At 42.0% G+C, this 27,806-nt stretch overlaps 1 protein-coding gene and 1 long non-coding RNA gene across 6 annotated transcripts in view; one reads left to right on the top strand and one right to left on the bottom strand.

Moving 5' to 3' along the window:
• Positions 1-2,681, bottom strand: part of LOC104006651 (uncharacterized) — a 33,669-nt gene extending 30,988 nt beyond the window's left edge. The window contains exon 1 of the long non-coding RNA XR_008548303.2: positions 2,399-2,681. This is a non-coding gene — a long non-coding RNA (uncharacterized LOC104006651). The remainder of the gene's footprint in view (positions 1-2,398) is intronic.
• A 21-nt stretch (positions 2,682-2,702) lies between these two features.
• The window catches only part of LOC471761 (SUMO-interacting motif-containing protein 1-like), a 60,946-nt gene continuing 35,842 nt past the window's right edge, over positions 2,703-27,806 (top strand). For 2 of the 5 annotated variants that reach the window (XM_024356824.3, XM_024356822.3), the window contains exon 1: positions 2,735-3,029. In XM_024356824.3, coding sequence (XP_024212592.1) covers positions 2,901-3,029 — 129 coding nt within the window. In that variant the 5' untranslated portion in view covers positions 2,735-2,900. Of the gene's footprint in view, positions 3,030-27,806 lie in introns of all 5 variants that reach the window. The other 3 variants (XR_010157058.1, XM_063810898.1, XM_024356823.3) reach the window with 2 other exon arrangements.

The raw sequence follows: 27,806 nt of genomic DNA, 5'->3' as shown, positions 1-27,806 counted from the left end.
AACCTGAGAGGCCTACGAGCTTCAGCAGATGTTTGGATGTATACAACTGGAGTTTTAAGGACAGCACTGGGCTGAGATAAACTCGTGGCAGCCATTGGCATAAAACCAATCACGGAAGCCAGGGAATAGTTGAGATTGTAGAGGGAAGAGGTCCCGTGTGTAAAGGTGGCCGATGTCAGGACTCTAAAGGACATCAAGAGTTTAAGGAGTGAGTAGAGGAGTCAGCTAAGGAGACTAAAAAAAAGTGGTGAGAGAAGCACAGCATCACAGAAACCTACAGAAGACAGTGTTCCAGCAAGCAGGTAGTCAGACACACCAAATGGTTGTGTATTTTGTTTCGTTTTGTTTTATTGAGACAGGGTCTCACCCTATTGCCCCGACTGGAGTGCACGGGCAGTATCATAGCTCACTGCAGCCTCCAATTCCTGGGCTCAAGGGATCCTCCTGCCTCAGCTGCCTGAGTAGCTAGGACCACAGGCATGCACTACCACACCTGGCTAATTTGTTTTTATTTTTGTAGAGACAGGGTCTTGCTATATTGCCCAGGCTAGTCTCAAACTCCTGGCCTCAAGCTATTCTCCCAACTCGGCCTCCCAAAGTGCTGGGATTACAGGTGTGAGAGATCACAACCCTAAATGTTTAATAGCTTTAGATGAAGACAACTTAATGAATCCTTTCACAAGGGTGACTTCACCCATTGGACCAGAATGTCTGAAATCTGCTGGGCATAAACTCCCCGTCCACCAGACCAGTGGTTCTCACAGTGTGGTCCCCAGACTAGCAGCATCCACATCACCTGGGCACTTGTTAGAAATGCAAATTTCAGGGCCCCACCCCCAAAATTCTTTTTCTCAATCAGAAAATCTGATGTGTGATTGTTAGTTCATTCTCGAATTGCTATAAAGAAATGCCTGAGACTGAGTAATTTATAAAGAAAAGGGGTTTAATTGGCTCACGGTTCAGCAAGCAGTACAGGAAGCATAGGAGCATCTGCTTCTGGGGAGGTCTCAGGAACCTTACTATCAAGACAGAAGGCGAAGGGGGAGTGGACATCACATGGGGAAAGGGGCGAGGTGGGAGGTGCCACACACTTTTAAACAACCAGATCTCAAGAGAACTTGCTATCACAAGGACAGTACCAAAGGGATGGTACTAAACCATTCATAAGAAACCACCCCCATGATCCAATCACCTCCCACCAGTCCCCACCTCTAATATTGGGGATTACAATTCAACAGGAGACTTGGGTGGGGACACAGATCCAAACCATACCAGCAACCCAGCAATCTGTGTTTTGTTGGGTTTTTTGTTTTTGTTTTTTTGAGATGGACCTTGCTCTGTCCCCCAGGCTGGAGTGCAATGGCACGATCTCGGCTCACTGCAACCTCCGCCTCCCGGGTTCAAGCAATTCTCCTGCCTCAGCTTCCCAAATAGCTGGGATTACAGGCGCCTGCCACCAAGCCCAGCTAATTTTTGTATTTTTAGTAGGGACGAGCTGGGCCAGGCTGGTCTCGAACTCCTGACCTCAAGTGATCCACCCGCCTCGGCCTCCCAGAGTGCTGAGATTACAGGCGTGAGCCGCCGCACCCGGCCGCAATCTGTCTTAACAAACACTCTAGGGGATTCTGATGCTCACTAAAGTGGGAAAAACACTGCATTAGACAGTGCTTGGAGAGCACCTGATAACCATTCCTTTAGGAACAAATTCCCCTCCTATTAAACACATTATTCTTTGGATCTGTTAACATATTTTGCAAAACTGCTGGAGCCTGAGCAGCAGGATTTTGTCAATACCCCACATTTAGTGTACCAATAGGTCCTATCTTGATTTTAATGGTCCTGCCCTACAACCAACCAACCAGCCAACTACCCACCGATTCCTCTACTGGGGACAACCTTTTTCACCTTTATAACTTCTGCTTATTCACAACATCTAATTATTCATGGCCTCTGCTACTTCATGGCTTCTTTTGTGCACCTTTTCAGCTTCTGATCCTGATACCAACTGAACAACTGTCTACGTCAAACTTGTTTAACTCCCTGTTTAACATTAAAAGATTTTTTTTTTCGCAACTCTTTTCCTTTAGGTCATCAGCTATCACTAGTGTATTTTATGTATGGCCCAACACAATTCTTCCTGGGGAAGCCAAAAGATTGGACACCCCTGCTCTAAATCTCAGTTTAAACTCCTGAGAGACACATATTGTTGGTGAAATCGCAAAACTGGTACAATTTAGGAGGGTAATCTGGCATCATTTATCAAAACTACAAAAACATGGCCTTTGCCCCATTAAGTCCGCTTTTAGGCATTTATCCTACAGATACACATGGGCGTGTGCACCAAAAAGTGGGGTCTCTCTCTCTCTCCCCTAGCTCGGCCAGAAGCCAGGACACCTACCTTCGGTCACTCGGGGGCCAGGACCTCTCTCCCTGCCCCTCAGTCAAGGCCCTCTCAGTCCGGGAGGCGCTTCACACCTGGGCAGGGTGGGACTGGGCGCGCCTCACTTCACGCTTTCGTCGGTTGGAAGCAGGTGGGGAAGTCCCCGCGGCCTCGGCGTCTCGCACGCCCGGCCCCAACACCTGCCGAAGCCGGCTGCGACTCCATTTTTCTTTTTTTTTTTCCTCCTGGGAAACGGAGGACCCGCGTCGCCACGAAGCACAGCGACCCCGGCCCTGACCCCAGCCGCCCGCCGCCTGTGGGCGGGGCTTGGCGGCCCGGCGGGGCGGGGCCGGCGTGGTGATGGCCCGGGTTGTAGCCGCCGCCGCCCCCGCCACCCCCGCCCCCGCCGCCGCCGCTGCCGCCGCCACCTGCACCTCAGAAGCAGGAACCGAAGTTGTCGCCGCCGCCACTGCCTGGGTCTCCGGCCGCCCGCGCGCTGGCTCGGTCGGGGCCCGCAGCCATGGAGGATTTCATCGTGATCTCGGACGACAGCGGCTCTGAGAGCTCCGGGGGCGCCCGCCCGGGCCGGTCGCGGAGGCTGCGCCGGGCCCTGTCGCGAACCTCCGGCGCGCTGCCCCGCCGGACCGTGGTGAGTGAGCGTCGCCTCGTTTGGGGGCGCGCGTCTTCGCGACCCTCGGCTGGGCCCGCCGCCCGCTTCCCGCCCCTGGCGCCTCACAGCTGCAGCCACTTCCCGCCTTGCCTCCTTCCGGGCCTCTCGGGCCCCGGGGAGCGCGGCGGGCCGGGGCAGGGGCCGGGGCAGGGACCCGGGCAGGGACCGGGGAGGCCGGGCCTCCCAGGCTCAGCGCTGAAGCCCGAGAGGACTGCGGCTGGAAAGCGGCCGAGCACATGGACGAGCTCCTGGCGCGCCTGCTGCAGGGGCTGGGGGGGTCTCAGGCCGGGGCCGCGGGCGTCCTCGGAGCCTCGGCGGGACGTGGGGGCTCGGGTGTACTGGCCGGGCCGATGCAGGAAAGCGGGAGCGCGTAATTCTTTGGCCTGTGGTGGGCACAGATGTGTGCAGGGAGGTAACAGGAGCCCAGGCTGGGAGGGAGGGAAGCGCGGGCCTGGGCCAGATGGTGGCCGCGCTCCAGGGCCTGACTGCAGAGCGAGGGGCCCGATTTTGGAGTTGTACAGGAGGGCGATTCATTTCCTTGGCACTTACCCTGTACCAAGCCCTGAAGGAATAGGGAAGGAAACCGCGCGCACTATTTCTCTTTCCCTCAGAACCCCTTCGTCTTTGTCGTTCATGAGGTGGTGAATATTTGCCTTTGGAGAATCCTGCATAGATGTTTATTGAATCCCTACTATGGGCCCAGATGTTGTAGGGGCTGGGGATACAACGGCGAACACAATATCCATGGTCCCCTCAGAAGGTGATACATTCATCAGGTGGTTATTGAGGACCTACTCAAGCGGTGGGAGGTGGAGCTTTCTCTCAGAAGGCTTCCAGCGATCTCCCCAGCCTCCCAGAGCCATCCCCCGGAAACACAAGGATTGTCAAGCTGATGTTATGTGTATAGATCATACGGTTTACCATGCTTCCTATGCAAATACTCGTTCAAGACGTTTCCTAGCTTCTGCTGCCCCTGTTCCCTTTCTAGCTGGTTTACAGTCCCTAAACCTCCATTGGGAACCCCTTCTGTGCCCGAGGTACAGTGCCAAGTGCTAGATGATCACTATAGAATGAATAGCATGCAAAACTAGTTAATATATATTATTTTTCAAGCAAGAGGGGTTCTCAGGACGTCTTAGAGACAAATTTAGTTGAGTTAGGCAGCTCATGAGGTAGTGAGAGAAGAGATTTCCAAGATAGAAATGACCCGACTTCATGAGTGAATGGATATATCTAGGGCTGTGGCTGAATGTATCGGACATAATAGATGCACAATAAATATTTGTTGGATGAAGGAACGATTGAAAGAATATGGGGAGAGAGAATGGTTTAGATGGATGTTTGATAAGTATAAGAGAAGTGCATATAAAAGTAGCAGCAGGCTTGAGATGAAGGAGATGCTGAATTCAGGTTGGACCTGTTGGATTTGCAGTGTTAATAGGAAATGTAGATGGATGTGGTCAGCTCAGTAGTTGGAGAAAAGGCAAGAATGGAGATATTTGGCAATCATGCAAACAGAAAGGAGTCTTGAAGGCCTAATGGTGACTGAGATCATCAAGGAAAAGAGTAGAGAGAGAAAAAAGGTGGAAGGGAAAAAATACTTCTTTCCTCCTAGTTCCTCCTCATTCCTATGGCCTCTTCTCTCACTACCTGTTTAACTTTGTCCTTCCCACTTGCTTCCTTTCCTCCCAAGTGCTGTCCATTTTCCCTCATTCTGGTCCAGCTTCCTTCTTCAGTGGTCAGATGCCATGCTTATCTCAGTCTTTCGTGGTCTTTCACACACGTACATGGGCGTACTCTCTCACTGCTTCCCTCACTTGTGACCACTCAAGCAAGCATTTTGATCTTGAGCCTTTGAGTTGAATCGAAATGAGGGGCAAGTTCCAGAGAGCAGTACCCAATTTAAATCGTGCTTCTCCAGATATTTATTCCAGCTCTCTAAAAGCTCCAAGCTTATTCTCGTTTTATCTTTTTTGCAAATTAGATAAGAGTGGTATGATAACCATGTAAAAGATCAGAGGCATTGAGAGACTTGCAAGGTTATAAAGTCTAAAAGTGCCCTTTTCTCTGTAGCTTTTCCCGAAGGCTCTGAGGTCAGAGAGACTTCTGAATCAATATCTCCAACATAGCAACTATTTGAGTTTTGGAAAGTTCTGTCAACTCTCAGCTTTTGAGCCTGAGAACATTAATGCCTACCTAGCAGGATGGTTTTAAATTTTTAATGAGACAAATGCAAGGAAAGGATCTCATATAAATGATAGCTTTTGCCACTTTTTGTGTTGTTTCTAAGCCCAGGCCTGTCCCTCTTGAGCTTCACAGGCAATGAAATAAAAGAAGCAACTTTTACATCTTTCTTTTTTTTTTTTTTTAATAAATATTGACTAAGGGGAAGTAACTTGCTTGAACTTGAGAAAGCCATGTCTAATACTGAAGTTGACATTTCTTAACTCTTGATTCTTAACCTGGGCTTTAGTCTTCACTGAGTCGATGAGGTGTGTTTCTGTGTTTATCATGGCTTTTTCGTTTGGGATTTTTTGTTTTTCGTTTTTTTACTTATAAAAACAGAACATTTTCAGATGGTTAATTTTGTTGATCTAATTATACAATTTTTATAAGAAAATTAAAATTGCCCGTAATCTCACTATCCAAAGATAACCAATGTTAACATTTTGATGTATGTCTATGTAAATGTTTACTTGCATACACACATGTGCATACATACATACCTATGTGTCCTCCCCATACATGTTTTTATGACCTCCTCTTAATGGATATTATGCCTTCGTTTCTAAATTTTCTCTAAGAACCCAGTGAAAAATTCCCTCATAATCTTTGTACTCTTGTTCATTTGTTTATTAAGTTCCTCTTAGAAGTTAGATTGCTGAGTCAAAAGGTGTGCCCTACTTTATATGTAGCTAACCCTTGAATAACACGGGGATTAGGGTTGCTAACCCCCCCGTGCAGTTGAAAATGTACATGTAACATTTGACTCCTCGAAAACTTAACTACCAGTGGCCTACTGTTGACTGGAAGCCTTACCAGTAACATAAGCAGTTAACTCATGTTTTGTATGTTACATGGACTCTTACGATAAAGTAAGCAAGAGAAAAATGTTAAGATCATAAGGAAGATGAAATACATTTACAGTACTATACTGCATTTGTCAATACCATAGGTTTACATCGTCTGTTTACAAGATAAATCATCTGTCTGAAATAGGGGACAACCACAGCTGCAGACCTCTATCTACGGTACATCTCAAGCGATTCAGCTTTTCTTATGTCGTGACTTTTCTCTGTTTCTTGAGAGCACATCCAGCATCACTAGTAGCACTTTGTATGGGTTTCATGGTGTTATTCAAGGTTTACGATATTACCCTACACATGATTAAACAAGTATATGTGGAAAAAAACCCAGGAGAGAACACTTGCTACCGTGATACATTGTTTACTGGGAAGTAGTGCAGAAATTGATTAGTGTCACGTGGCGTTTTAAGTGGATCCTCACAACACTTGAGCCCACCACAGCAGCAGCAGATGTCTGTGGTAGTAGGACATTATTATCACAGTAGCACAGTGTAGTCTATGGTAAATTTTATGCAGTTGTGATACAAATTAAAAAGAAAAAAATAATAAATTTAAAAATATGCAGTTGTGAGTTAATATTGCATCTTTACATTTCTGTCAACTGCAGATGTCACCATCTATGGTCAGTAAGTGATTGTGTGCATAAATTTTGATAAAGCTTAACTTTGTATAATAGATTTGTGTTGATTTTATGGTAGTAAATGGATAAAATAGGCTAGTATCTACATATATTTTATGCATTCAGGACATATCTTTTTCTTAGTTTTTTTCAATTTTTATAGGCTGTGGAGTTCATCTGTGAGTTTTCCAAATTGTTATAAATCGCCAAAAAATTTTCCAATATATTTATTGAAAAAAACTCTCTTGTAAGTGGACCCAGGCAGTTCAAACCTGTGTTGTTCACGAATCAACTGTATTGCCAAATTTCCTACAGAAATTGTGCATTAATATTCTTACCAGTGGTGTATGGCCAATCATATCCCTTTCTCTGCTGCCTAGTCACCCCTAGGTATTGTTACATTATTCCATAAATATTTATTGAACACTTATTATATACCAGGCACTCTTAGAGGTGCTGGGAATACATCTATGAAAACCAAGTCCCTGCCCTCATGGAGATTTCATTTTACTGAGGGGACACAAATAGTAAACAACACTATAAATGTAATGTCAGGTGATAATACAGAGTGTTAGGGAAAAAAATACGGTATTTTTGTTCTTTTCATCTTTGCTGTTTGATAGCCAGATTCCATAAGATGTCATTATTTTTTTTATGATTCATTTATTCAATAAATATTTATTGAGCATATGCTGTAACCCTGGGGACCAGAGGTGAACAAGATGATAATGGAACTACATTCTACTGTGGAAAGATAGGCAGTAAACAAACTAACAAATAAGAGAACAGTATAATAGTAACTTTGGTGGGATTGGGAACATTTGATTGTGTTTTCAGAGAAGGCCTCTCTGAAGAGTTAATATTTGACCTGAGACTAAAATGACAACAAATTAGTTATAAGATCTAGATGAATAAGGCATTGTCAAAGGGAACAACAAAACCAAAAGTTTGGAGGCGGGAATGAGCATGACTTACTGGAAGAATGGAAAGCCAGTGAGGCTGCAGTGTAACGACTGATGGACAGAGTCAGAAGAGATGAGAAGTAGGTAGGTTAGGTTATAGGGCTTTGGAGACCACAATAAGGGATTTGGATTTTATTGTAATACAGTAAGAAATCTTTGAAGGTTTAAGCAGGACAGTGACATGATTTGATTTACTTTTTTTTTTTTTTTTTTTTTTTTTGGAGATGGAGTCTTGCTCTGTTGCGTTGCCCAGGCTGTAGTGCAGTGGTGCGATCTCGGCTCACTGCAACCTCCACTTCCCAGGTTCAAGCAATTTCCCCCAACTCAGCCTCCCGAGTAGCCGGGACTACAAGCGCACCACCACGCTTGACTAATTTTTTGTATTTTAGTAGAGACGGGGTTTCACCATGTTGGCCAGGATGGTCTAGATCTCCTGACCTCATGATCCTCCCGCCTCGGCCTCCCAAAGTGCTGGGATTACAGGCGTGAGCCACTGCACCTAGCCTTGATTTACATTTTTTAGAGATGACTTTAGCTACTGTGAAAAGAAAAGATGGTAAGGTAGGGAGACCATATAATTTATCATCCAATTGGGAAACTTTTGCAAATGAAAAGGGATGCTAACTGGACCAGGATGTCAAGCAACAGGTGAAAACTGGAACTGTCCCAAACAAAGCAGAAGTGTAGTCACCCTACTGTAAGAGGGGAAGAGTGAAATTAGGGAGATCAGTTAGAAGGTTGGCTGTAGTAGTCCAGGTCAGAAATAACTGTAGCTTGGACTGGAGTGGTGGTACAGACTGGGAGAGTGGAGGGATGTAGATATTTAGTAAATAAAATCAACAGGTCCTGATAACTTGGATGTGGATAACAAGGGAAAGGAAGGAATTAAGAAGGATGCCCTGAGTTCTGGCTTGAGCAACTGAATGCATGTTGGTGTCATGCATTGAAATGAAGCAGACTTGGGAGGAACAGGGTTAGAGGAAAGATTCAAGAGTTCTGTTTTGAAGGTATAAAACTTAACGATGCCTGTGGAATAGCCAACTGGAGATGCCAAGTATAACATTTGTACTGAGTTTAGAGCTCTGAAGAAAAGTCCTGACTAGAGATACAAATTTAGTCTTGTTAGCGCATAGGTTATAGTGAAGTCATTGACCTGGATAAAATCATCTAGGTTGAGGTGACAAGAGGAAGAACATCCAGAACCTAGGCCAAGGGAACACCATAGTGCATAGCCCAAGGGAGGAAGAGCAGCTAGTGAGGTTGGAGATAAAGGAGTGTGCTCACATATAGTACAGCCAGACATCTTGCTTATGTTTATTGGAAACACATAGGGTATGTGTGCGAATTCCCTATGCTTGTCCTTTGCCCATTTTTCTGTTGCAGTGTTATAATGTTTCTTTTTTTTTTTTCCTTTTTTTTTTTTTTTTTTTTGAGAGGGAGTTTCACTCTTGTTGCCCAGGCTGGAGTGCAATGGTGCAATCTCAGCTCACTGCAACCTCCACCTACCTGGCTCAAGCGATTCTCCTGCCTCAGACTCCCAAGCAGCTGGGATTACAGGCATGTGCCACCATGCCCTGCTAATTTTGTATTTTTAGTAGAGACGGGGTTTTACCATGTTGGTCAGGCTGGTCTCAAACTCCTGACCTCAAGTGATCCACCCGCCTCGGCCTCCCAAAGTGCTGGGATTATAGGCATGAGCCACCGCACCCGGCCAATATTTCTTACTCATTTGTTAAATCTACTTATATATTAAAGATTGGTATAGGTGGAACTGTATCTCCTAAAAAGATGTGCTGAAGTTCTAACCCCCCACTACCTCAGATTGTGACCTTATTTAGAAATAGGGTCATTGGCAGATATAATCAGTGAAGATGAGGTTGTGCCGAGTAGAGTGAACCCTTAATACAACATGACTACTGTCCTTATGAGAAGAACATGTGAAGACACAGGGGAAGAATGCCATGTGACAGTGGAAGCAGAAACCGAAGTTATGCAGCTGCAAGCCAAGGAACACCGAGGACTGCTGGCGACATCAGGAGCTAAGACAAAGGCATGAAACAGATTCTTCCCTGGAGCCTTCAAGAGAACGTGGCTCTGTAGACACCTTGATTTCAGACCTTTAGCCTCCAGGACTGTGAGGGGATAAATTTCTGTTGCTTAAATCCACCTAGTTTCTGGTAATTTTTACTAGGAAACTAATATAGCCTCCTGTCATACATGTTACAATTTTCTTTCAACTTTCGATTTTGTTTTTTTAATTACAGAAGTTTTACATTTTTATATAGTCAATTCTACCACTCCTTTTCTTTATGATTTCTTAGTTGTCATGCTTATGTCAACCTAAATAACAGACAGCGACTATCTAAAAAGAAAGTGATATTTATTCAGGAATGGCATTGCAACCGGAGTGTGTGAGCCATAATAAACTATGTGTGTATTCAGGGAGGTAAAGGAAGGCAAAAGCTTTTAAAGGAAAAATGAGGAGGATTACATAATTGTTTTGAGATAATTATCGTTATCTGCAAGGATTAATAACAAGGGTGGCTCCAGTCCAAGGTCGAGCAGGCAGTTGCTGGGCAGATGTCCTCATGGAAGTATTTTTTTCTGTAAGGTTGTGGTTTTTGCAGAGCCTTTTGTGGTACTTATCAGGCATTTGTGCATAATAATCCTCCCTTCATGGCCTTCCCTAGCTCTACTTGTCAAGGTTTTTTTTTTTTTTTTTGAGACGAGTCTCGCTCTGTCACCCAGGCTGGAGTGCAGTGGCACGATCTCGGGTCACTGCAACCTCCACCTCCCGGATTCAAGCAATTCTCCTGCCTCAGCCTCCTGAGTAGCTGGGACTACAGGCATGTGCCACTACACCTGGCTAATTTTTTTGTATTTTTAGTAGAGACGGGGTTTCACCATATTGGCCAGGCTGGTCTCGAACTGCTGACCTTGTGATCCACCCACCTCGACCTCCCAAAGTGTTGGGATTACAGGCATGAGCCACCACGCCTGGCCAAGTGACTCCATTTTGATACTGACAACTCACATTTCCCTCATTTGATCAAGATGTTTTCCCAAAAACATTGCCAATCAGCTTGTATAATAGTTCAGGGGTGTGTGTGTGTTTGTGTGTGTGTGTGTGTGTGTGTGTGTTGTTTGTTTGTTTGTCTTGAGATGGAGTCTCACTCTGCCACCCAGGCAAAGTGATCTTGGCTCACTGCAACCTCCACTTCCCGGGTTCAAGTGATTCTCCCACTCAGCCTCCTGAGTAGCTGGGATTACAGGCAAGCGCCACCATGCCTAGCTAATTTTTTAATTTATTATTATTATTATTCTTTAAGTTCTGGGATACATGTGCAGAACGTGCAGGTTTGTTACATAGGTATACACATGCCATGGTGGCTGCTGCACTCATCAACCCATCATCTACCTTAGGTATTTCTCCTAATGCTATCCCTCCCCTAGCCCCCACCCCCCAACAGGTCCCAGTGTGTGATGTTCCCATCCCTGTGTCCATGTGTTCTCATTGTTCAACTTCCACTTATAAGTGAGAACATGCAGTGTTTGGTTTTCTGTTCCTGTGTTAGTTTGCTGAGAATGATGGTTTCCAGCTTCATCCATGTCCCTCCAAAGGACATGAACTTATCCTTTTTTATGGCTGCATAGTATTCCATGGTGTATATGTGCCACATTTTCTTTATGCGTCTATCATTGATGGGCATTTGGGTTGGTTCCAAGTCTTTGCTATTGTGAATAGTGCTGCAATAAACATACATGTGCATGTGTCTTTATAGTAGAATGATTTATAATCCTTTGGGTATATACCCAGTAATGGGATTGCTGGGTCAAATGGTATTTCTGGTTCTAGATCCTTGAGGAATCACCACACTGTCTTCCACAATGGTTGAACTAATTTAGACTCCCACCAACAGATTAAAGTGTTCCTATTTCTCCACATCCTCTCCAGCATCTGTTGGTTCCTGACTTTTTAATGATTGCCATTCTAACTGGTGAGAATGAGATAGTGTATCATTGTGCTTTTGATTTGCATTTCTCTAATGACCAGTGATGATGAGCTTTTTTTCATATGTTTGTGGGCCACGTAAATGTCTTCTTTTAAGAAGTGTCTGTTTATATCCTTTGCCCACTTTTTGATGGGGTTGTTTGTTTTTTTCTTGTAAATTTGTGTAAGTTCCTTGTAGATTCTGGATATTAGCCCTTTGTCAGATGGATAGATTACAAAGATTTTCTCCCATTCTGTAGGTTATCACTCTGATGATAGTTTCTTTTGCTGTGCAGAAGCTCTTTAGTTTAATCAGATCCATTTGTCAATTTTGTCCTTTGTTGCCATTGCTTTTGGCGTTTTAGTCATGAAGTCTTTGCCCATGCCTATGTCCTGAATGGTATTGCCTAGGTTTTCTTCTAGGGTTTTTATGGTTTTAGGTTTTGCATTTAAGTCTTTAATCCATCTTCAGTTAATTTTTGTATAAGGTGTAAGGAAGGGGCCCAGTTTCAGTTTTCTGCATATGGCTAGCCAGTTTTCCCAACACCATTTATTAAGTAGGGAATTCTTTCCCCATTGCTTGTTTTTGTCAGGTTTGTCAAAGATCAGATGGTTGTAGATGTGTGACATTATTTTTGAGGCCTTTGTTCTGTTCCGTTGGTCTATATATCTGTTTTGGTACCAGTACCATCCCGTTTTGGTTACTGTAGCCTTGTAGTATAGTTTGAAGTCAGGTAGTGTGATGCCTCCAGCTTTGTTCTTTTTGCTTAGAATTGTCTTGGCTATACAGGCTCTTCTTTGGTTCCTTATGAACTTTAAAGTAGTTTTTTCTAATTCTGTGAAGAAAGTCAGTGGCAGCTTGATGGGGATAGCATTGAATCTATAAATTACTTTGGGCAGTATGGCCATTTTCATGATACTGATTCTTCCTATCCATGAGCATGGAATGTTTTTCCATTTGTTTGTGTCCTCTTTTATTTCGTTGAGCAGTGGTTTGTAGTTCTCCTTGAAGAGGTCCTTCACATCCCTTGTAAGTTGTATTCCTAGGTATTCTATTCTCTTTGTAGCAATTATGAATGGGAGCTTGCTCATGATTTGGCTCTCTGTTTGTCTATTATTGGTGTATAGGAATGCTTGTGGCTTTTGCACATTGATTTTGTATCCTGAGACTTTGCTGAAGTTGCTTATCAGCTTAAGGAGATTTTAGGCTGAGACGATAGTGTTTCTAAATATACAATCATGTCATCTGCAAACAGAGACAGTTTGACTTCCTCTCTTCCTATTTGAGTGCCCTTTATTTCTTTCTCTTGCCTGATTCCCCTGGCCAGAACTTCCAATACTATGTTGAATAGGAGTGGTGAGAGAGGGCATCCTTGTCTTGTGCTGGTTTTCAAAGGGAATGCTTCCAGCTTTTACCCATTCAGTATGATATTGGCTCTGGGTTTGTCATAAATAGCTCTTATTATTTTGAGATATGTTTCATCAACACCTAGTTTATGGAGAGTTTTTAGCATGAAGTGGTGTTGAATTCTATCAAAGGCCTTTTCTGCATCTATTGAGATAATCATGTGGTTTCTGTCATTGGTTCTGTCGATGGATTACATTTATTGATTTGCGTATGTTGATCCAGCCTTGCATCCCAGGGATGAAGCCAATTTGATCGTGGTGGATAAGCTTTTTGATGTGCTGCTGGATTTGGTTTGCTAGTATTTTATTGAGGATTTTTGCATCGATGTTCATCAGAGATAATGGCCTGAAATTTTTGTTGTTGTTGTTGTGTCTTTGCCAGGTTTTGGTATCAGGATGATGCTGGCCTCATAAAACGAGTTAGGGAGGAGTCCCTCATTTTCTATTGTTTGGAATCATTTCAGAAGGAATGGTACCAGCTCCTCTTTGTGCCTCTAGTAGAATTTGGCTGTGAATCCGTCTGGTCCTGGGCTTTTTTTGGTTGGTAGGCTATTAATTACTGCCTCAGTTTCAGAACTTGTTATTGGTGTATTCAGGGATTCAACTTCTTCCTGGTTTAGTCTTGGGAGGGTGTATGTGTCCAGGACATTATCCATTTCTTCTAGATTTTCTGGTTTATTTGCATAGAGGTGTGTATAGTCTTCTCTGATGGTACTTTGTATTTCTGTGGGATCAGTGGCGATATCCCCTTTATTATTTTTTATTGTGTCTATTTGATTCTTCTTTCTTTTCTTCTTTATTAGTCTGGCTAGTGGTCTATCTGTTTTGTTAATCTTTTCAAAAAAACAGCTCCTGGCCAGACATGGTGGCTCACGCCTGTAATCCCAGTACTTTGGACGGCTGAGATAGGCATATCACAAGGTCAGGAGATCGAGACCATCCTGGCTAACATGGTGAAACCCTGTCTCTACTAAAAATACAAAAACAAAATTAGCTGGGCATGGTGGCGGGCATCTGTAGTCCCAGCTACTCAGGAGGCTGAGGCGGGAGAATGGTGTGAACCCGGGAGGTGGAGCTTGCAGTGAGCCGAGATCATGCCACTGCACTCCAGCCTGAGCAACAGAGCGAGATTCCGTCTCAAAAAAAAAAAAAGAAAAACCAGCTCCTGAATTCATTGATTTTTTGAAGGGTTTTTCATGTCTCTTATCTCCTTCAGTTCTACCCTGATCTTAGTTATTTCTTGCCTTCTGCTAGCTTTTGAATTTGTTAGCTCTTGCTTCTCTAGTTCTTTTAATTGTGATGTTAGGGTATCAATTTTAGATCTTTCCGGCTTTTTCCTGTGGGCATTTAGTGCTAGAAATTTCCCTCTAAACACTGCTTTAGCTGTGTCCCAGAGATTCTGGTACATTGTGTCTTTGTTCTCATTGGTTTCAAAGAATTATTTATTTCTGCCTTAATGTCGTTATTTACCCAGTAGTTATTCAGGAGCAGGTTGTTCAGTTTCCATGTAGTTGTGCGATTTTGAGTGAGTTTCTTAATCCTGAGTTCTAATTTGATTGCACTGTGGTCTGAGAGACTGTTATGATTTCCGTTCTCTTGCATTTACTGAGGAGTGTTTTACTTCCAATTATGTGGCCAATTTTAGAATAAGTGAGATGTGGTGCTGAGAAGAATGCATATTCTGTTGATTTGGGGTGGAGAGCTCTGTAGATGTCTATTAGGTCCACTTGTTCCAGACCTGAGTTCAAGTCCTGAATATCCTTGTTAATTTTCTGTCTTGTTGATCTGTCTAATATTGACAGTGGGTGTTAAAATCTCCCACTTTTATTGTGTGGGAGTCTAAGTCTCTTTGTAGGTCTGTAAGAACTTGCTTTATGAATCTGGATGCTCCTGTATTGGGTGCATATATATTTAGGATAGTTAGCGCTTCTTGTTGCATTAATCCCTTTACCATTATGTAATGCCCTTCTTTGTCTTTTTTGATCTTTGTTGGTTTAAAGTCTGTTTTATCAGAGACTAGCATTGCAACCCTTTTTTTTTTTTTTTTGCTTTCCATTTGCTTGGTAATTTATTCCTCCATCCCTTTATTTTGAGCCTATGTGTGTCTTTGCACGAGATGGGTCTCCTGAATACAGCACACCAATGGGTCTTGACTCTTTATCCAATTTGCCAGTCTGAGTCTTTTAATTGGGGCATTTAGCCCGTTTACATTTAAGATTAATATTATGTGTGAATTTGATCTTGTCATTATGATGCTAGCTGGTTGTTTTGCCCATTAGTTGATGCAGTTTCTTCATAGTGTTGATGGTCTTTACAATTTGGTATGTTTGGCCAGGCACGGTGGCTCACCCCTATAATCTCAGCACTTTGGGAGGCCGAGGTGGGCAGATCACAAGGTCAGGAGATCCGAGACCATCCTGGGCAACATGGTGAAACCCTGTCTCTACTAAAAATACACAAATTAGCTAGGTGTGATGGCACACTCCTGTAGTCCCAGCTACTCGGGAGGCTGAGGCAGGAGAATGGCTTGAACCTGGGAGGCGGAGATTATAGCAAGCCAAGATCATGCCACTGCACTCCAGCCTGGCAACAGAGCGAGCGAGACTCCACCTTAAAAACAAAACAAACACAATTTGGTATGTTTTTGCAGTGGCTGGTACCGGTTTTTCCTTTCCATATTTAGTGCTTCCTTCAGGAGCTCTTGTAAGGCAGGCCTGGTGATGACAAAATCTCTCAGCATTTGCCTGTCTGTAAAGGATTTTATTTCTCCTTCACTTATGAAGCATAGTCTGGCTGGATATGAAATTCTGGGTTGAAAATTATTTTCTTAAGAATGTTGAATATTGGCCCCCACTCTCTTCTGGTTTGTAGGGTTTCTTCAGAGAGATCCACTGTTAGTCTGATGGGCTTCCCTTTGTGGGTAACCCGACCTTTCTCTCTGGCTGCCCTTAATATTTTTTCCTTCATTTCAACTTGGTGAATATGACGATTATGCGTCTTAGGGTTGCTCTTCTAAAGATACTCCTCGAGAATTTTTTTGTATTTTTAGTAGAGACGGAGTTTTGCAATGTTGGCCAGCCTAGTCTCTAACTCCTGACCTCCAGTGATCCACCCGCCTCAGCCTCCCGAAGTTCTGGGATTACAGGCATGAGCCACTGTGCCTGGAAATAGTTCAGTTTTGATATCCCTCAGTGCCAGGATGGACCTATCCTGGATTGTTGGTCTCATTCCATGTTGTAGGGAGTCATTGACAAGTAGGAGTCAGTGTCAAAACTCTTTTAGCCACGTTTGAGCAACAAGGGAGGTTTGGAGGGAGTAGCTCTCAAGCTAAGTTTACCTGGGGTTCATTATTAAGTTTAATTTTATCAGTTCCATAGGTGTTTCCTATCACCTCAAAGTGCTGGGCCAGCATTATTCTGTTAGGCATTGTAGTTTGGCAGAATTTTAACAAGTAATAGCTACAAAGTTTAAAAAGAAAAATAGAAAGTAAAATGATAATCTCGATTTGTGTAATAGTTTTCAGCCATGAACCTAGGATTCAAGGTTCAATTAAACCTTTGAATCAATTGAATAAATCAAATGACCACGGAGAACTAGGTGACACCTTTTGTAACTGTGTGGCCTGTTTTCTTATTTTGCATATATGGGTCTCAACTTTCCCAAAGGCCATTATCTAGTTACAGCATAAAGTATTAGCAACAGCACAGAAATTTCCTTATTTAACTAATAGATAATATAGACCAATTTTATCATCTAGGATCCCATGACTGGGTGGAATTATAGCAGAGAGAGAGCAACAGTTTGTATTAGGGATGTTGCCAAGGTCACCCACTAGATGGACTAAAGGATCCCTTAAACCAGTTTCTGTCAAGTTACCAACAGAAGCTGCTGATTGTGAAATTTCAATTACACCGTTATCCTGCCAAGTGAAAAAGGTAGGATTAAGAGGAGTAGGAGTCTGATTATGTAGTCTTGTTCTAACGTCTAGGGAAAAGCTGTCTGCAGCATGAAAATGTCAACTTATTGTCCTGGTTTTCAGTTTTGAATGTCTGGTTATGGCACTGGATGGTTTGGTGAACTTTCTGTGTGACCCATCATCAGCCATGAGACTTGCCCCTTAAAATTTATCTAGTTTTAGCTTTTAGGATTTCAGGAACAGAGCAGTTCCTGTTTTTACTAATTTCATGGAAGAAAAGATGGGAGGAATCTAGAAGAATTTAAGATTTAGTTCAGTCTACCAGTGTATAACAGGAACTCAAAGACAATGCACAGGGCTATAATCTAAGAACAGATGTATTAACAGCCTTACTCACTGTAAGGCTGGGAACCCTTGAAGCCAGGCATTATATGCACATTCTCAAATATGATGCTCTAGTTAAAGCCTTGGTAATATATATAACCAGTGTTTCCAACTGCATCCTGTTATAAAGAGAGAGCAAATTTTATTAAACTTATGTAAATAATTCTTGCCATAAAAAATAAGAATACTCATGGATAGTTTCTGAATTTTAGAGGAATCAAATAGGGACAAAAAAATGTTTCCACCTTTGTTCACAAAGTATACCAAATTACTGTAAACTAATAAGTAGCTTAAGAGAAAGAAAAGGTTTCCTTAAAGCTAGAAAACAAAATATTTAAATGAAGAACTTGGCTAGCCATGGTGGCTCATGCCTGTAATCCCAGCACTTTGGGAGGCCGAGGTGAGCAGATCACCTGAGGTCAGGGGTTCGAGACCAGCCTGGCCAATATGGTGAAACACTGTCTTTGCTAAAAATACAAAAATTAGCCAGCATGGTGGTGGGCATCTGTAATCCCTGCTACTCCAGAGGCTGAGGTTGCAGTGAGCTGAGATCGTGCCACTGCACTCCAGCCTGAGCAACAGAGCAAGACTCCACCTCAAAAAAAAAAAAGAACCAATAATGTTTCAAATAAAAGTCATAAAAACGTTATCTTCAGGACCGGGTGCTGTGGCTCATGCCTGTAATCCCAGCACTTTGGGAGGCTGAGGCGAGCTGATCACTTGAGGACAGGAATTTGAGACCAGCCTGGCCAACATAGTGAAACCCTGTCTCTACTAAAAATACAAAAAATGAGCTGGGTGTAGTGGTGCACATTCGTAACCCCAGCTACTCTGGAGGCTGAGAAAGGAGAATCGCTTGAACCCGGAGGCAGAAGTTGTAGTGAGCCAAGATCATGCCACTGCACTCCAGCCTGGGTGACAGAGTGAGACTGTCTTTTTTTTTTTTTTTTTTTTAAAGAAAAAGAGCTAACTTGACTTTAAAGAGATGAAATGTACATGTAAAATAAAATTTTGTTTTCTGTGAAATTTTACTTCAGAAAATATCCTGACTAAAATAAACAAATTAAAAAATGAGTACTCCTAAAAAAAAAAAAAAGAAAAGAAAGAAAGAAAGTAAGAAAGCCAAGAGCACAGAATCAGGATATACTGGAGGAAAACAACTTTTCTAGGCCTTCTAGATAGAACATTTCAGTGTCAGGCCGTTAAAGCAGAGTTAGAGCTGGAGAAAAAAAGTTACAGAAGATGAAAAAGTTAAAAGAGAATTATCACCTCACCAAACAAAAAGATATACCGTCTCAAGGAGAGAAAGTGGAAGACCAAAAGGCAGAAATGTCTGACCTGCAAATCACATGAAACAAGATACAGCAAAAGTTTAGCTACTGATATATGAATCTGAGAAGCTTCCACAGGAAAACTCTACCTCAAAATATGAAATTACCATTCTAAATGAAGAAGATTCATTTTAAAACTGATATTAGAGAAAGGAAGACTAAAAAACAAACAAAAAAAAAGCTGCACTTCAGAAGATAGTTGAAAATGTAAGAAACAAATTTCAGAATTAGGTCAAAATCTCTTGCAAATGTTATTAAAAGCAGATCAATACTTCAAGAAAACATTGTTCTAATATAGGAGACCAAAATTTTAGTTTTCATATCAATGTGTATATAAATATATATACACACATGTATTTTTTAATTGAAGCAGTCTTTAGAAATACTTATAAGTAAGTTTCTTCTAATTATAGCCAACTTGGTCACCACAAATTTCTTTTGTAAATTCATCCTTCGCAAACTTTCCATGATATACTCAGACCTTCTATGGCATGTTTAGACCTTTAGTTTTGTCCTTCTTTCTTAAATAGTTAGTCATTTTACTTAAGGATAAAATTTAATTTCTTGCCTTATTTCTAAGACAACAACAAATCTAAGACTTGCTGTCATTTTAAAAACACCTTTTCTAGAAACACTACCACATGAAATGCACACATTAATTATAGGATACATCCTGGTTATATATGTATTATGGAAACATTCCACATATTAGATTATAAAATATGGTGTTATCAATTGTGTCAGTCATTTTAAAACAATTATCTTTTCTCCAATTATTTGTAACTTTTTTTTTTTAGAATCTCACTGTTACCCAACCTGGAGTGCAGTGGCAGAATCATAGCTCATTGCAGCCTTGAACTCCTGGGCTCAAGTAATCTCCTGCCTCAAGTCTCCTGAGTAGGCAGGACTATAGGCAAACACCACCATGCCTGGCTAATTTTTTAAATTAATTTATTTATTTTTTGGTAGAGATAGGGTCTCACTATGTTGCCCACACTGGTCTTGAACTCCTTGCCTCAAGTGGTCCTACCACATTGGCCTCCCAAAGCACTGGGATTACATGTGTGAACCACTACACCTGGCCCGTAACATATTTTTATACCAAATTATTTTATTTACTTGTGTTTCTGGGTTTTCCATTATGTTTCATTGATTTCTTTATTCAATACCATAACTTTCCTGTTTTATTTTTATAGTTTGATATATCTTTCGGGATTTCATAAAGCAGTATATGTGTTAGGCTGTTCTTGCATTACTGTAAAGAAATCCCTGAGAATACTCATCTCTCACCTTATGCAAAAAATCAATTCAAGATGGATCAAAGACTTTTATATAAAAATTTTTTAAAATGAAAAAACAAAAGAAATGCCTAAGACTGGGTAATTGATCAAGAAAAGAGCTCACAGTTCCAAAGACTGTACAGGAAGCATGGTGCCGGCATCTGTTCACCTTCTGATGAGACTTCAGGAAGCTTACAATCATGGTGGAAGGCACAGTGGGAGCTGGCACATCACATGGAGAGAGCAAGAGAGTGAGAGTGGGGGTGCGAAGGTGCCACAGATGCCAACAACCAGATCTCGCAATAGCTCATTATTGTGAAGACAGCACCAAGCCATGAGGGATCTGCCCCCATGACCCAAACACCTCCCACCAGGCCCCACCTCCAACCTTGGGGATTACAATTCAACATATGGGGAATACATACATATGTACGTATGTGTCTCCTTACTATTTCCCCCCCCCAAAAAATGTCCTGGCTATTTGTACCCATTTGTTCCCCCAAATGAATTTTAGAATAATTTTGTCAAAGACTGCATTAGATTGTTTCTTTGGGCCGTATAATTATTTGTTGCATGGGGTTGTCCTATGCACTGTAGGATATTTAATAGCATCTCTGACCTCTACCCGCTAGATGCCTGCCAGTAGTAACCCCTCAACTTGTGACAATCAAAAATGTCTCCAGACATTGCCAAATAGCCCCTGGGTAGGGGGTAAAATTGCACCAGTTCAGAACCACTACATTAGTTTTATAAGTTAATTAAAGGAGAGTTAATGTCTTTACAATATTGTCTTTCTAAGCAGAAGTATAGTATAACTTTCATTTTATGAGATATGCTTCTTGGTGATCAGTAAAACTATAAGACTTCCTTGGGTTTGGTGCCTTTTTATGGAGCTAGTGTTTTGATTCTGAATGACTATGTGCTATGTAGGGTTAAACATATCAATCATGGTAAGCATCACATAATAAGAATAGCTGGCATTTATGCCAGGTACCATGTCAAGTGCTTTACTTGGATTAACTCATAATCTTCACTGCAACCCCATGAGGTAGGTAGTATTATTATCCCTGTTTGGTAAATGAGGAAACTAAGGTAGCTTCAACCAGATGCTAACTAGTAGAGCAGGTTTACCACCGGTTGTCTCCATCTTTAAGATCCTGGGGCAAAGTTTTTCAAACCTCATACCAGGTTTCCAAGGGAACATCAGGTGGGGATGGTAGTAGTAAACAGTTAAGTGGAAAAAAGCAAGTCACAAAATATAATTCTATTTTTTAAACGGATGGTTTTGAAAAAATAGACTCACGAGAGTTTTTTAATACAAAAATTGTTTTTTAAAACTCCTTTTTTTTTTTTGAGATAGAGTCTTGCTCTCTCACCCAGGCTGGAGTGCAGTGGCACAATCGCATAAGTTAGTGAACTTATTAATATAATATTCACTACAGCTGTATGGAGCTGCCATAGAATAGAAAGGAAAATTCATCTACATTTTGAATTTAATACATCAGATGTGAAATTAACTTGGGTCTTAAATCAAGTTCAGCTTCCTTGAAAGCCTGCAGATCACTTCCAACATCCCTCATTTATCCTGAGCTGTCTTTGGGAGGTTGGTGGGTCTGGCTACCCGTGAAGACAAAGTGTTCCTTCCTGTCTGGTAGGGATTTAGTTTTGTATTTTTGTATTAGCTAATTTGTAAAGTGTTACCTTATTCCAGTGGGTCTTTTAATAACAGCTTTATTAAAGTATAATTCCATACCATACCATAAAATTCTCTGAGTTGTGCAGCCATCACCACTATCTAATTTTAGAACATTTACTTCACTCCAGAAGGAAACCCTGTACCCTCCAGTGGGTTCTCTGATTTGCTTATGTTTTAAAGGTACATAATCATATCATTCGAAAAATAAATTTTTCCCATTTTAAATTATAAACATTAGGCTGGGCATGGTGGCTCACGCCAGTAATCCCAGCACTTTGGGAGGCTGAGGTGGACAGATCACTTGAGTTGGGAGTTCGAGACCAGCCTCGACAATATGGTGAAACCCCATCTCCACTAATACAAAAAATCAGCCAGGCATGGTAGTCCAGCTACTTGGGAGGCTGAGGACTGAGAATCACTTGAACCTGGGAGGCAGAGGTTGCAGTGAGCCAAGATGGCTCCACTGCACTCCAGCCTGGGTGACAGAGCAAGACTCCATCTGGAAAAAAAAAATTATAAACATTATTTTTAAATTGTAAATAGGCCAGGCGTGGTGGCTTACGCCTATAATCCCAACAATTTGGGAGGCTGAGGCAGGCGGATCACCTGAGGTCAGGAGTTCGAGACCAGCCTGGCCAACATGGCAAAACCCTGTCCCTACTAAAAACACAAAAGTTAGCTGGGAGTGGTGGCACGCGCCTGTAGTCCCACCTACTCTGGAGGCTGAGGCATGACAATTACTTGAATCTGGGAGGTGGAGGTTGCAGTGAGCCGAAATCGTGCCACTGCACTCCAGCCTGGGCAACAGAGCAAGACTCTATCTCAAAAATAATAATAATCATAAACTGTAAATACAGGTAAGAAATTCTTATGTAAGAACCTGCCCCTATCTATTTCTACTCTAGATAACTACAGTTTTTGTGTATTGCTCCAGAAATTTTCCTTGTGTGTGCACAAACATATTTAAATGTATAATTCTTTCCCAATGGGGTCATGCTAACTTTTTAAAATTACTTAATATATTATAGGCATTAAAATAAAAACTAAAATTTATATATATTTATATATAATTAGTATATATATTTTAAAATTAAAAAATATGTAATAGACATTTAAAAAATTCATACCTCATTCAGACCATTATTCATTTTGCTTGCAATGGTATTCCCAGTGCACAACATGGTGCCTGGTACATTGTAAGTATTCATTCAATAATCGTTTTATCAGCTGCATGTTATTCTAATGTTAAAAAACCATAATTACTCAGGAATGGAAAACCAAACATCGTATGTTCTCCCTCATAAGTGGGAGCTAAACTATGAGGATGCAAAGGCATAAGAATGACTTTGGCGACTCGGGGAAGGGGTGAGAAGGGGGCGAGGGATGAAAGACTACAAATTAGGTTCAGTGTATACTGCTTGGGTAGTAGGTACACCAAAACCTCACAAATCACCACTAAAGAACTTACTTGTGTGACCAAATACCACCTGTTACCCAAAAACCTATGAAACTAAAAAGAAATTTTAATAAAAATTTTTAAAAACCAAACTTAGCCAGTCTCTTATTGATTTTAATTTTTTTGATGTTAGACTATGATATGATGAATCCTCTTGCATGGTCATTAAAATACGGTTTTTTTTCTCTGCATTTTATGGTTAAAAAAGGAAAAAAAATGTTTGTAGGACAAGTTCCTTGCAGTGGAATTTTGAGGATAAAGAGTAATATGTCTTTTTTTATTTTAATATATACCACTATTGTGGACATTATGTCATTCCTTGTGATATCCTAGTGTCTGAATCTCAGAACACTAGGAGTGTACATAACTCCCACCTTCAGAGATACAATCTACTTCTGTGTAAAGAAGCAGAAATGGCAGATGCTCACTTTCCCAGGCTCTGGTACACCTAGTGCTCAGACGTGGGACCTAGGTTCTACCAGAAGCTGGTGACAGGAAGAAGCAGGGCCCAGGTGAACTCCAATTTAGTGAAGATGGCAGCAGCAGTGGCAACTACATACAGCAGTAGTAACGTTCTTTGTTTTTTTCTTTTCTTTTTTTTTTCAGACGGTGTCTTGCTGTGTCACTCAGGCTGGAGTGCAGTCGCACAACCTCAGCTCACTGCAACCTCTGCCTCCCGGGTTCAAGTGATTCTCCTGCCTCAGCTTCCTGAGTAGCTGGGATTACAGGTGTACACCACCATGCCCAGCTAATTTTTGTATTTTTAGTAGAGATGGGGTTTCGTCATATTGGCCAGGCTGGTCTCAAACTGCTGACCTTAAGTGATCCACCCACCTCAGCCTCCTAAAGTGCTGGGATTACAGGCACAAGCCACCACGCCCGGCTGCTTTTCCTATTTCAAATGAAGTTATGAATCATCTTATCTGTTACTTTTTAAAATCCCATTGGAATTTTGTTTGTAATTATTAAGCTTATAGATCAATTTGGGTAGAACAAATGCTTTTTAAAATTTAAATTTTTTGTTATAAAAGGTGTATGATGGCTGGGCACGGTGGCTCACACCTGTATTCCCAGCCAGCTCTTTGGAAGGCCGAGGCGGGTGGATCACTTGAGGCTGGGAGTTTGAGACCAGCCTGGCCAACATGGCGAAACCCCATCTCTACTAAAAATACAAAAATTAGCCAGGTGTGGTGGCATGCACTTGTAATCCCAACTACTCTGGAGGCTGAGGCAGGAGAATCACTTGAACCCAGGAGGTGGAAGTTGCAGTGGGCTGAGATCATGCCACTGCACTCCAGGCTGGGTGACAGAGCAAGACTCTGTCTCAAAAAAAAAAAAGGAAAAAAAAAAGTTTTATGAATAAGTAATTTAAGTAGACCTATATTCAATAAAGAAATAGAATCAATAATTATTAGTAACCTTCCAAAACAGAAAGCCCCAGGCCCAGATGGGTTGGCGAGTGAATTCCAACAAATATTTAAGGAAGAAATGATATAAATTCTCAACAATCTTTCAGAGAATAGAAGCAGAGGGACTACTTGCTAACTAGCTCTATGAGACCAACATTACACTAATACCAAAGCAAGACAAATTATAAGAGAAAACTACAGACCAATATCTTTTATGAACACAGATGCAAAAATCCTCAACAAAATATTAGCAAATCAAATCCAACAATGTTCAAAAAGAATTACACATCGTGACCAAGTAGGATTTCTCCCAGGTATGCAAGGTCAATTCTACATTTGAAAATCAATTAAATCCATTAATGCAATTCACCACATCAGTAGGCTAAAGAAGAGAAATCACATGATCCCTTCAATAGAGGCCAAAAAAGCATTTAACACCCATTCATGATTAAAAAAAAAAAAAAAAAAAAAAAGCCTTCCAGCAAACTAGGAATAGAGGGGAACTTCCTCAACTTCCGAAAGAACATCTACAAAAAACCTGCCACTAACATCATACCTAATGGTGAAAAACTTGAAGCATTCCTACTAAGATCAGGGATAAGGCAAGGATGTCTCCTCACTACTCCTTTTCAGCATTGTACTGGAAGTCCTAGCTAATGTGACAAAAAAAGAAAACAGAAGAAAAGAAAGATACAGGGCCGGGCATGGTAGATCACGCCTGTAATCTGAGCACTTTGGGAGGCCAAGGCAGGTGGAGTACTTGTGGCCAGGAGTTCGAGACCAGCCTGGCCAGTGTGGTGAAATCTCGTCTCTACTAAAAATATACAAATCAGCCAGGCATGGTGGTGAGCACCTGTAGTCCTAGCTACTTGGGAGGCTGAGGCAGAAGAATCATTTGAACCCAGGAAGCAGAGGTTGCAATGAGCCGAGATTGCACCACTGTGCCCCAGCCTGGGTGACAGAGTGAGACTCTGTCTCAAAAAAAGAAAAAGTATGTGGATTGGGAAGGAAGAAATAAAATTGTCTTTGTTCACTGAAGACATGATTTGTCTATATAGAAAATCTCAAAGAATCTAGAAAAAAACCTCTTGGAACTAACAAGCAATTATAGTGAGTTTGCAGAACACAAGGTTAACATACAAAACTCAGTTGCTTTCCTATATACTAACAATGAAAAAGTGGAATTTGAAATGAAACATACATTACCATTTACATTTACATTAGCACTCCCAGAAATTGAACAAATAGGCGTAAATATAACAAAATATCTACAAAATCTTTATATAGAAAACTGTGATGACGGGTGTCAAAGAAGAACTACATAAATGGAGAAACATTTCATGTTTGTGAATAGGAAAACTCAATGTCATCAAGATGTCAATTCTTCCTGACTTAACTGGTAGATTCAATGCAATCCCAATCAAAATCCCAGCAATTTGTTCTATGAACATCAACAAACTGATTGTAAAGTTTATATGGAGGGACAAAAGATTCAGAATAGCTGTCTTAGTTCATTTTGCATTGCTGTAAGGGAATACCTGAGGCTGAGTCATTTATAAAGAAAAGAGGTTTATTTGGCTCATAATTCTGCAGGCTGAACAAGAAGCATGGCACCAGCATCTGCTTCTGGTGAGGACCTCAGGAAGCTTCCAACCATGGCAGAGGTGAATGGGGAGCAGGTATGTCTCATGGTGAGAGAAGGAGGAAGAGAGAAAAGAACATTCATATTTTGCAGGAACTATGAGTGAGAACTGGCTCAATCCCTTGAGAATGGCACCATGACATTTATGAGGGATCTGTCCCCATGATTCCACCAGGTCCTACCTCCAACACTGGGGATCAAATTTTAACCTGACACTTGGAGGGGCCAAATATCCAAACTATTATTCTTTCCCTGGCCCCCCAAATGTCATATCCTTCTCACATTGCAAAATATAATCATCCCTTCCCAATAATTTCCAAAAGTCTTAACTCATTCCACTCTCAATTAAAAAAATGCAAAATCTCATCTGAGACTGAAAGCTAATTTCTTCCAGCTGTGAGCCTGTAAGATGAAAAGCAAGTTGTTGAATTCTAAGATACAATGATTGTACAGGCATAGGGTAAACATTCCCATTCCAGAAGGAAAAAAATGGCCAAAAGAAAGGGGTAATAGGCCTCATGCAAGTCCAGAACTCAGCAGGGCAGACATTAAATCTTAAAGCTCCAAAATAATCTCCCTTAACTCCATGTCCTGCATCCTGGGCATACTGGTGCAAGGGGTGGGCTCCTAAGGCCTTGGGCAGCCCCACCCTTTGGCTTTACTGGGGCACAGCCTATATGGCTACTCCCACAGGTGGGAGTTGGGCCTTTGGCTTTTCCAGGCTGAAAATACAACCTGCTGGTGGCTCTACCACTCTCAGCTCTGGAGGGCAGCAGCCTTGTTCTACTAAGGAGTACCCCAGTAGGGACTCTATGGGGGCTCCAACCCCACATTTCCCCTTGGCACTGCCCTAGTAGAGTCTCTCTGTGGGGGCTCTGCCCCATGGCAGGCTTCTGCCTGGGCATGCAGACTTTCTGATACATCTTCCGAAATCTAGGTGGAAACTGCCAGAATGCGCTCTTGCATTCTGTGTGTCTACAGACTTAACACCACATGGAAGCTGCCAGGGCCTCTGATTGGCAGCCTGAGCCATGCCTGGGGCCTTTTGAGCCCTGACTGGGGCCTGAACAGCCTGAATTTGGATTGGGCTCCTGAAACCATTCTGTCCTTCTAGGCCTCTAGGCCTTTTCCCCATTGTCTTGCTAATTTCTTTTGCAAGTGGTTGCTCTTCAGCCCCTTTAAATTTCTCTCCTAAAAATGCTTGTTCCTTCCCTACCACAGGACTGGGTTGCAAATTTTTCAGACTTTTACAGTCTGCTTTCCTTTTAATTTTAAGTTCAAACCTTAGATCAGCCCATTGCTCCCACATTTGATTGTGGACTGTGAGATTTAGAACAAAGCAATGATATTTGCTTTTACTGCTCCTATTCAGATGGTGCTGGAAGTCTCAGCTGGTGCAATTAGTTAAGAAAAGGAAATAGGCCAGGCATGGTGGCTCATGCCTATAATCCCAGCACTTTGGGAGGCCAAGGAGGGAAGATTGCTTGGGCCCAGGAGTTCAAGACCAGCCTGAGCAAGATAGGGAGATACCATTTCTACAAAAAAAGTAAAATAGGAAAGGGGAATAAAAGGCATAC

Source organism: Pan troglodytes, chromosome 4, assembly GCF_028858775.2.
Source record: "Pan troglodytes isolate AG18354 chromosome 4, NHGRI_mPanTro3-v2.0_pri, whole genome shotgun sequence".
NCBI classification, from domain to species: Eukaryota; Metazoa; Chordata; class Mammalia; order Primates; family Hominidae; genus Pan; species Pan troglodytes.
Note: the sequence above shows the minus strand (reverse complement) of the source record. Positions and strands in the feature narration are given on the sequence as shown.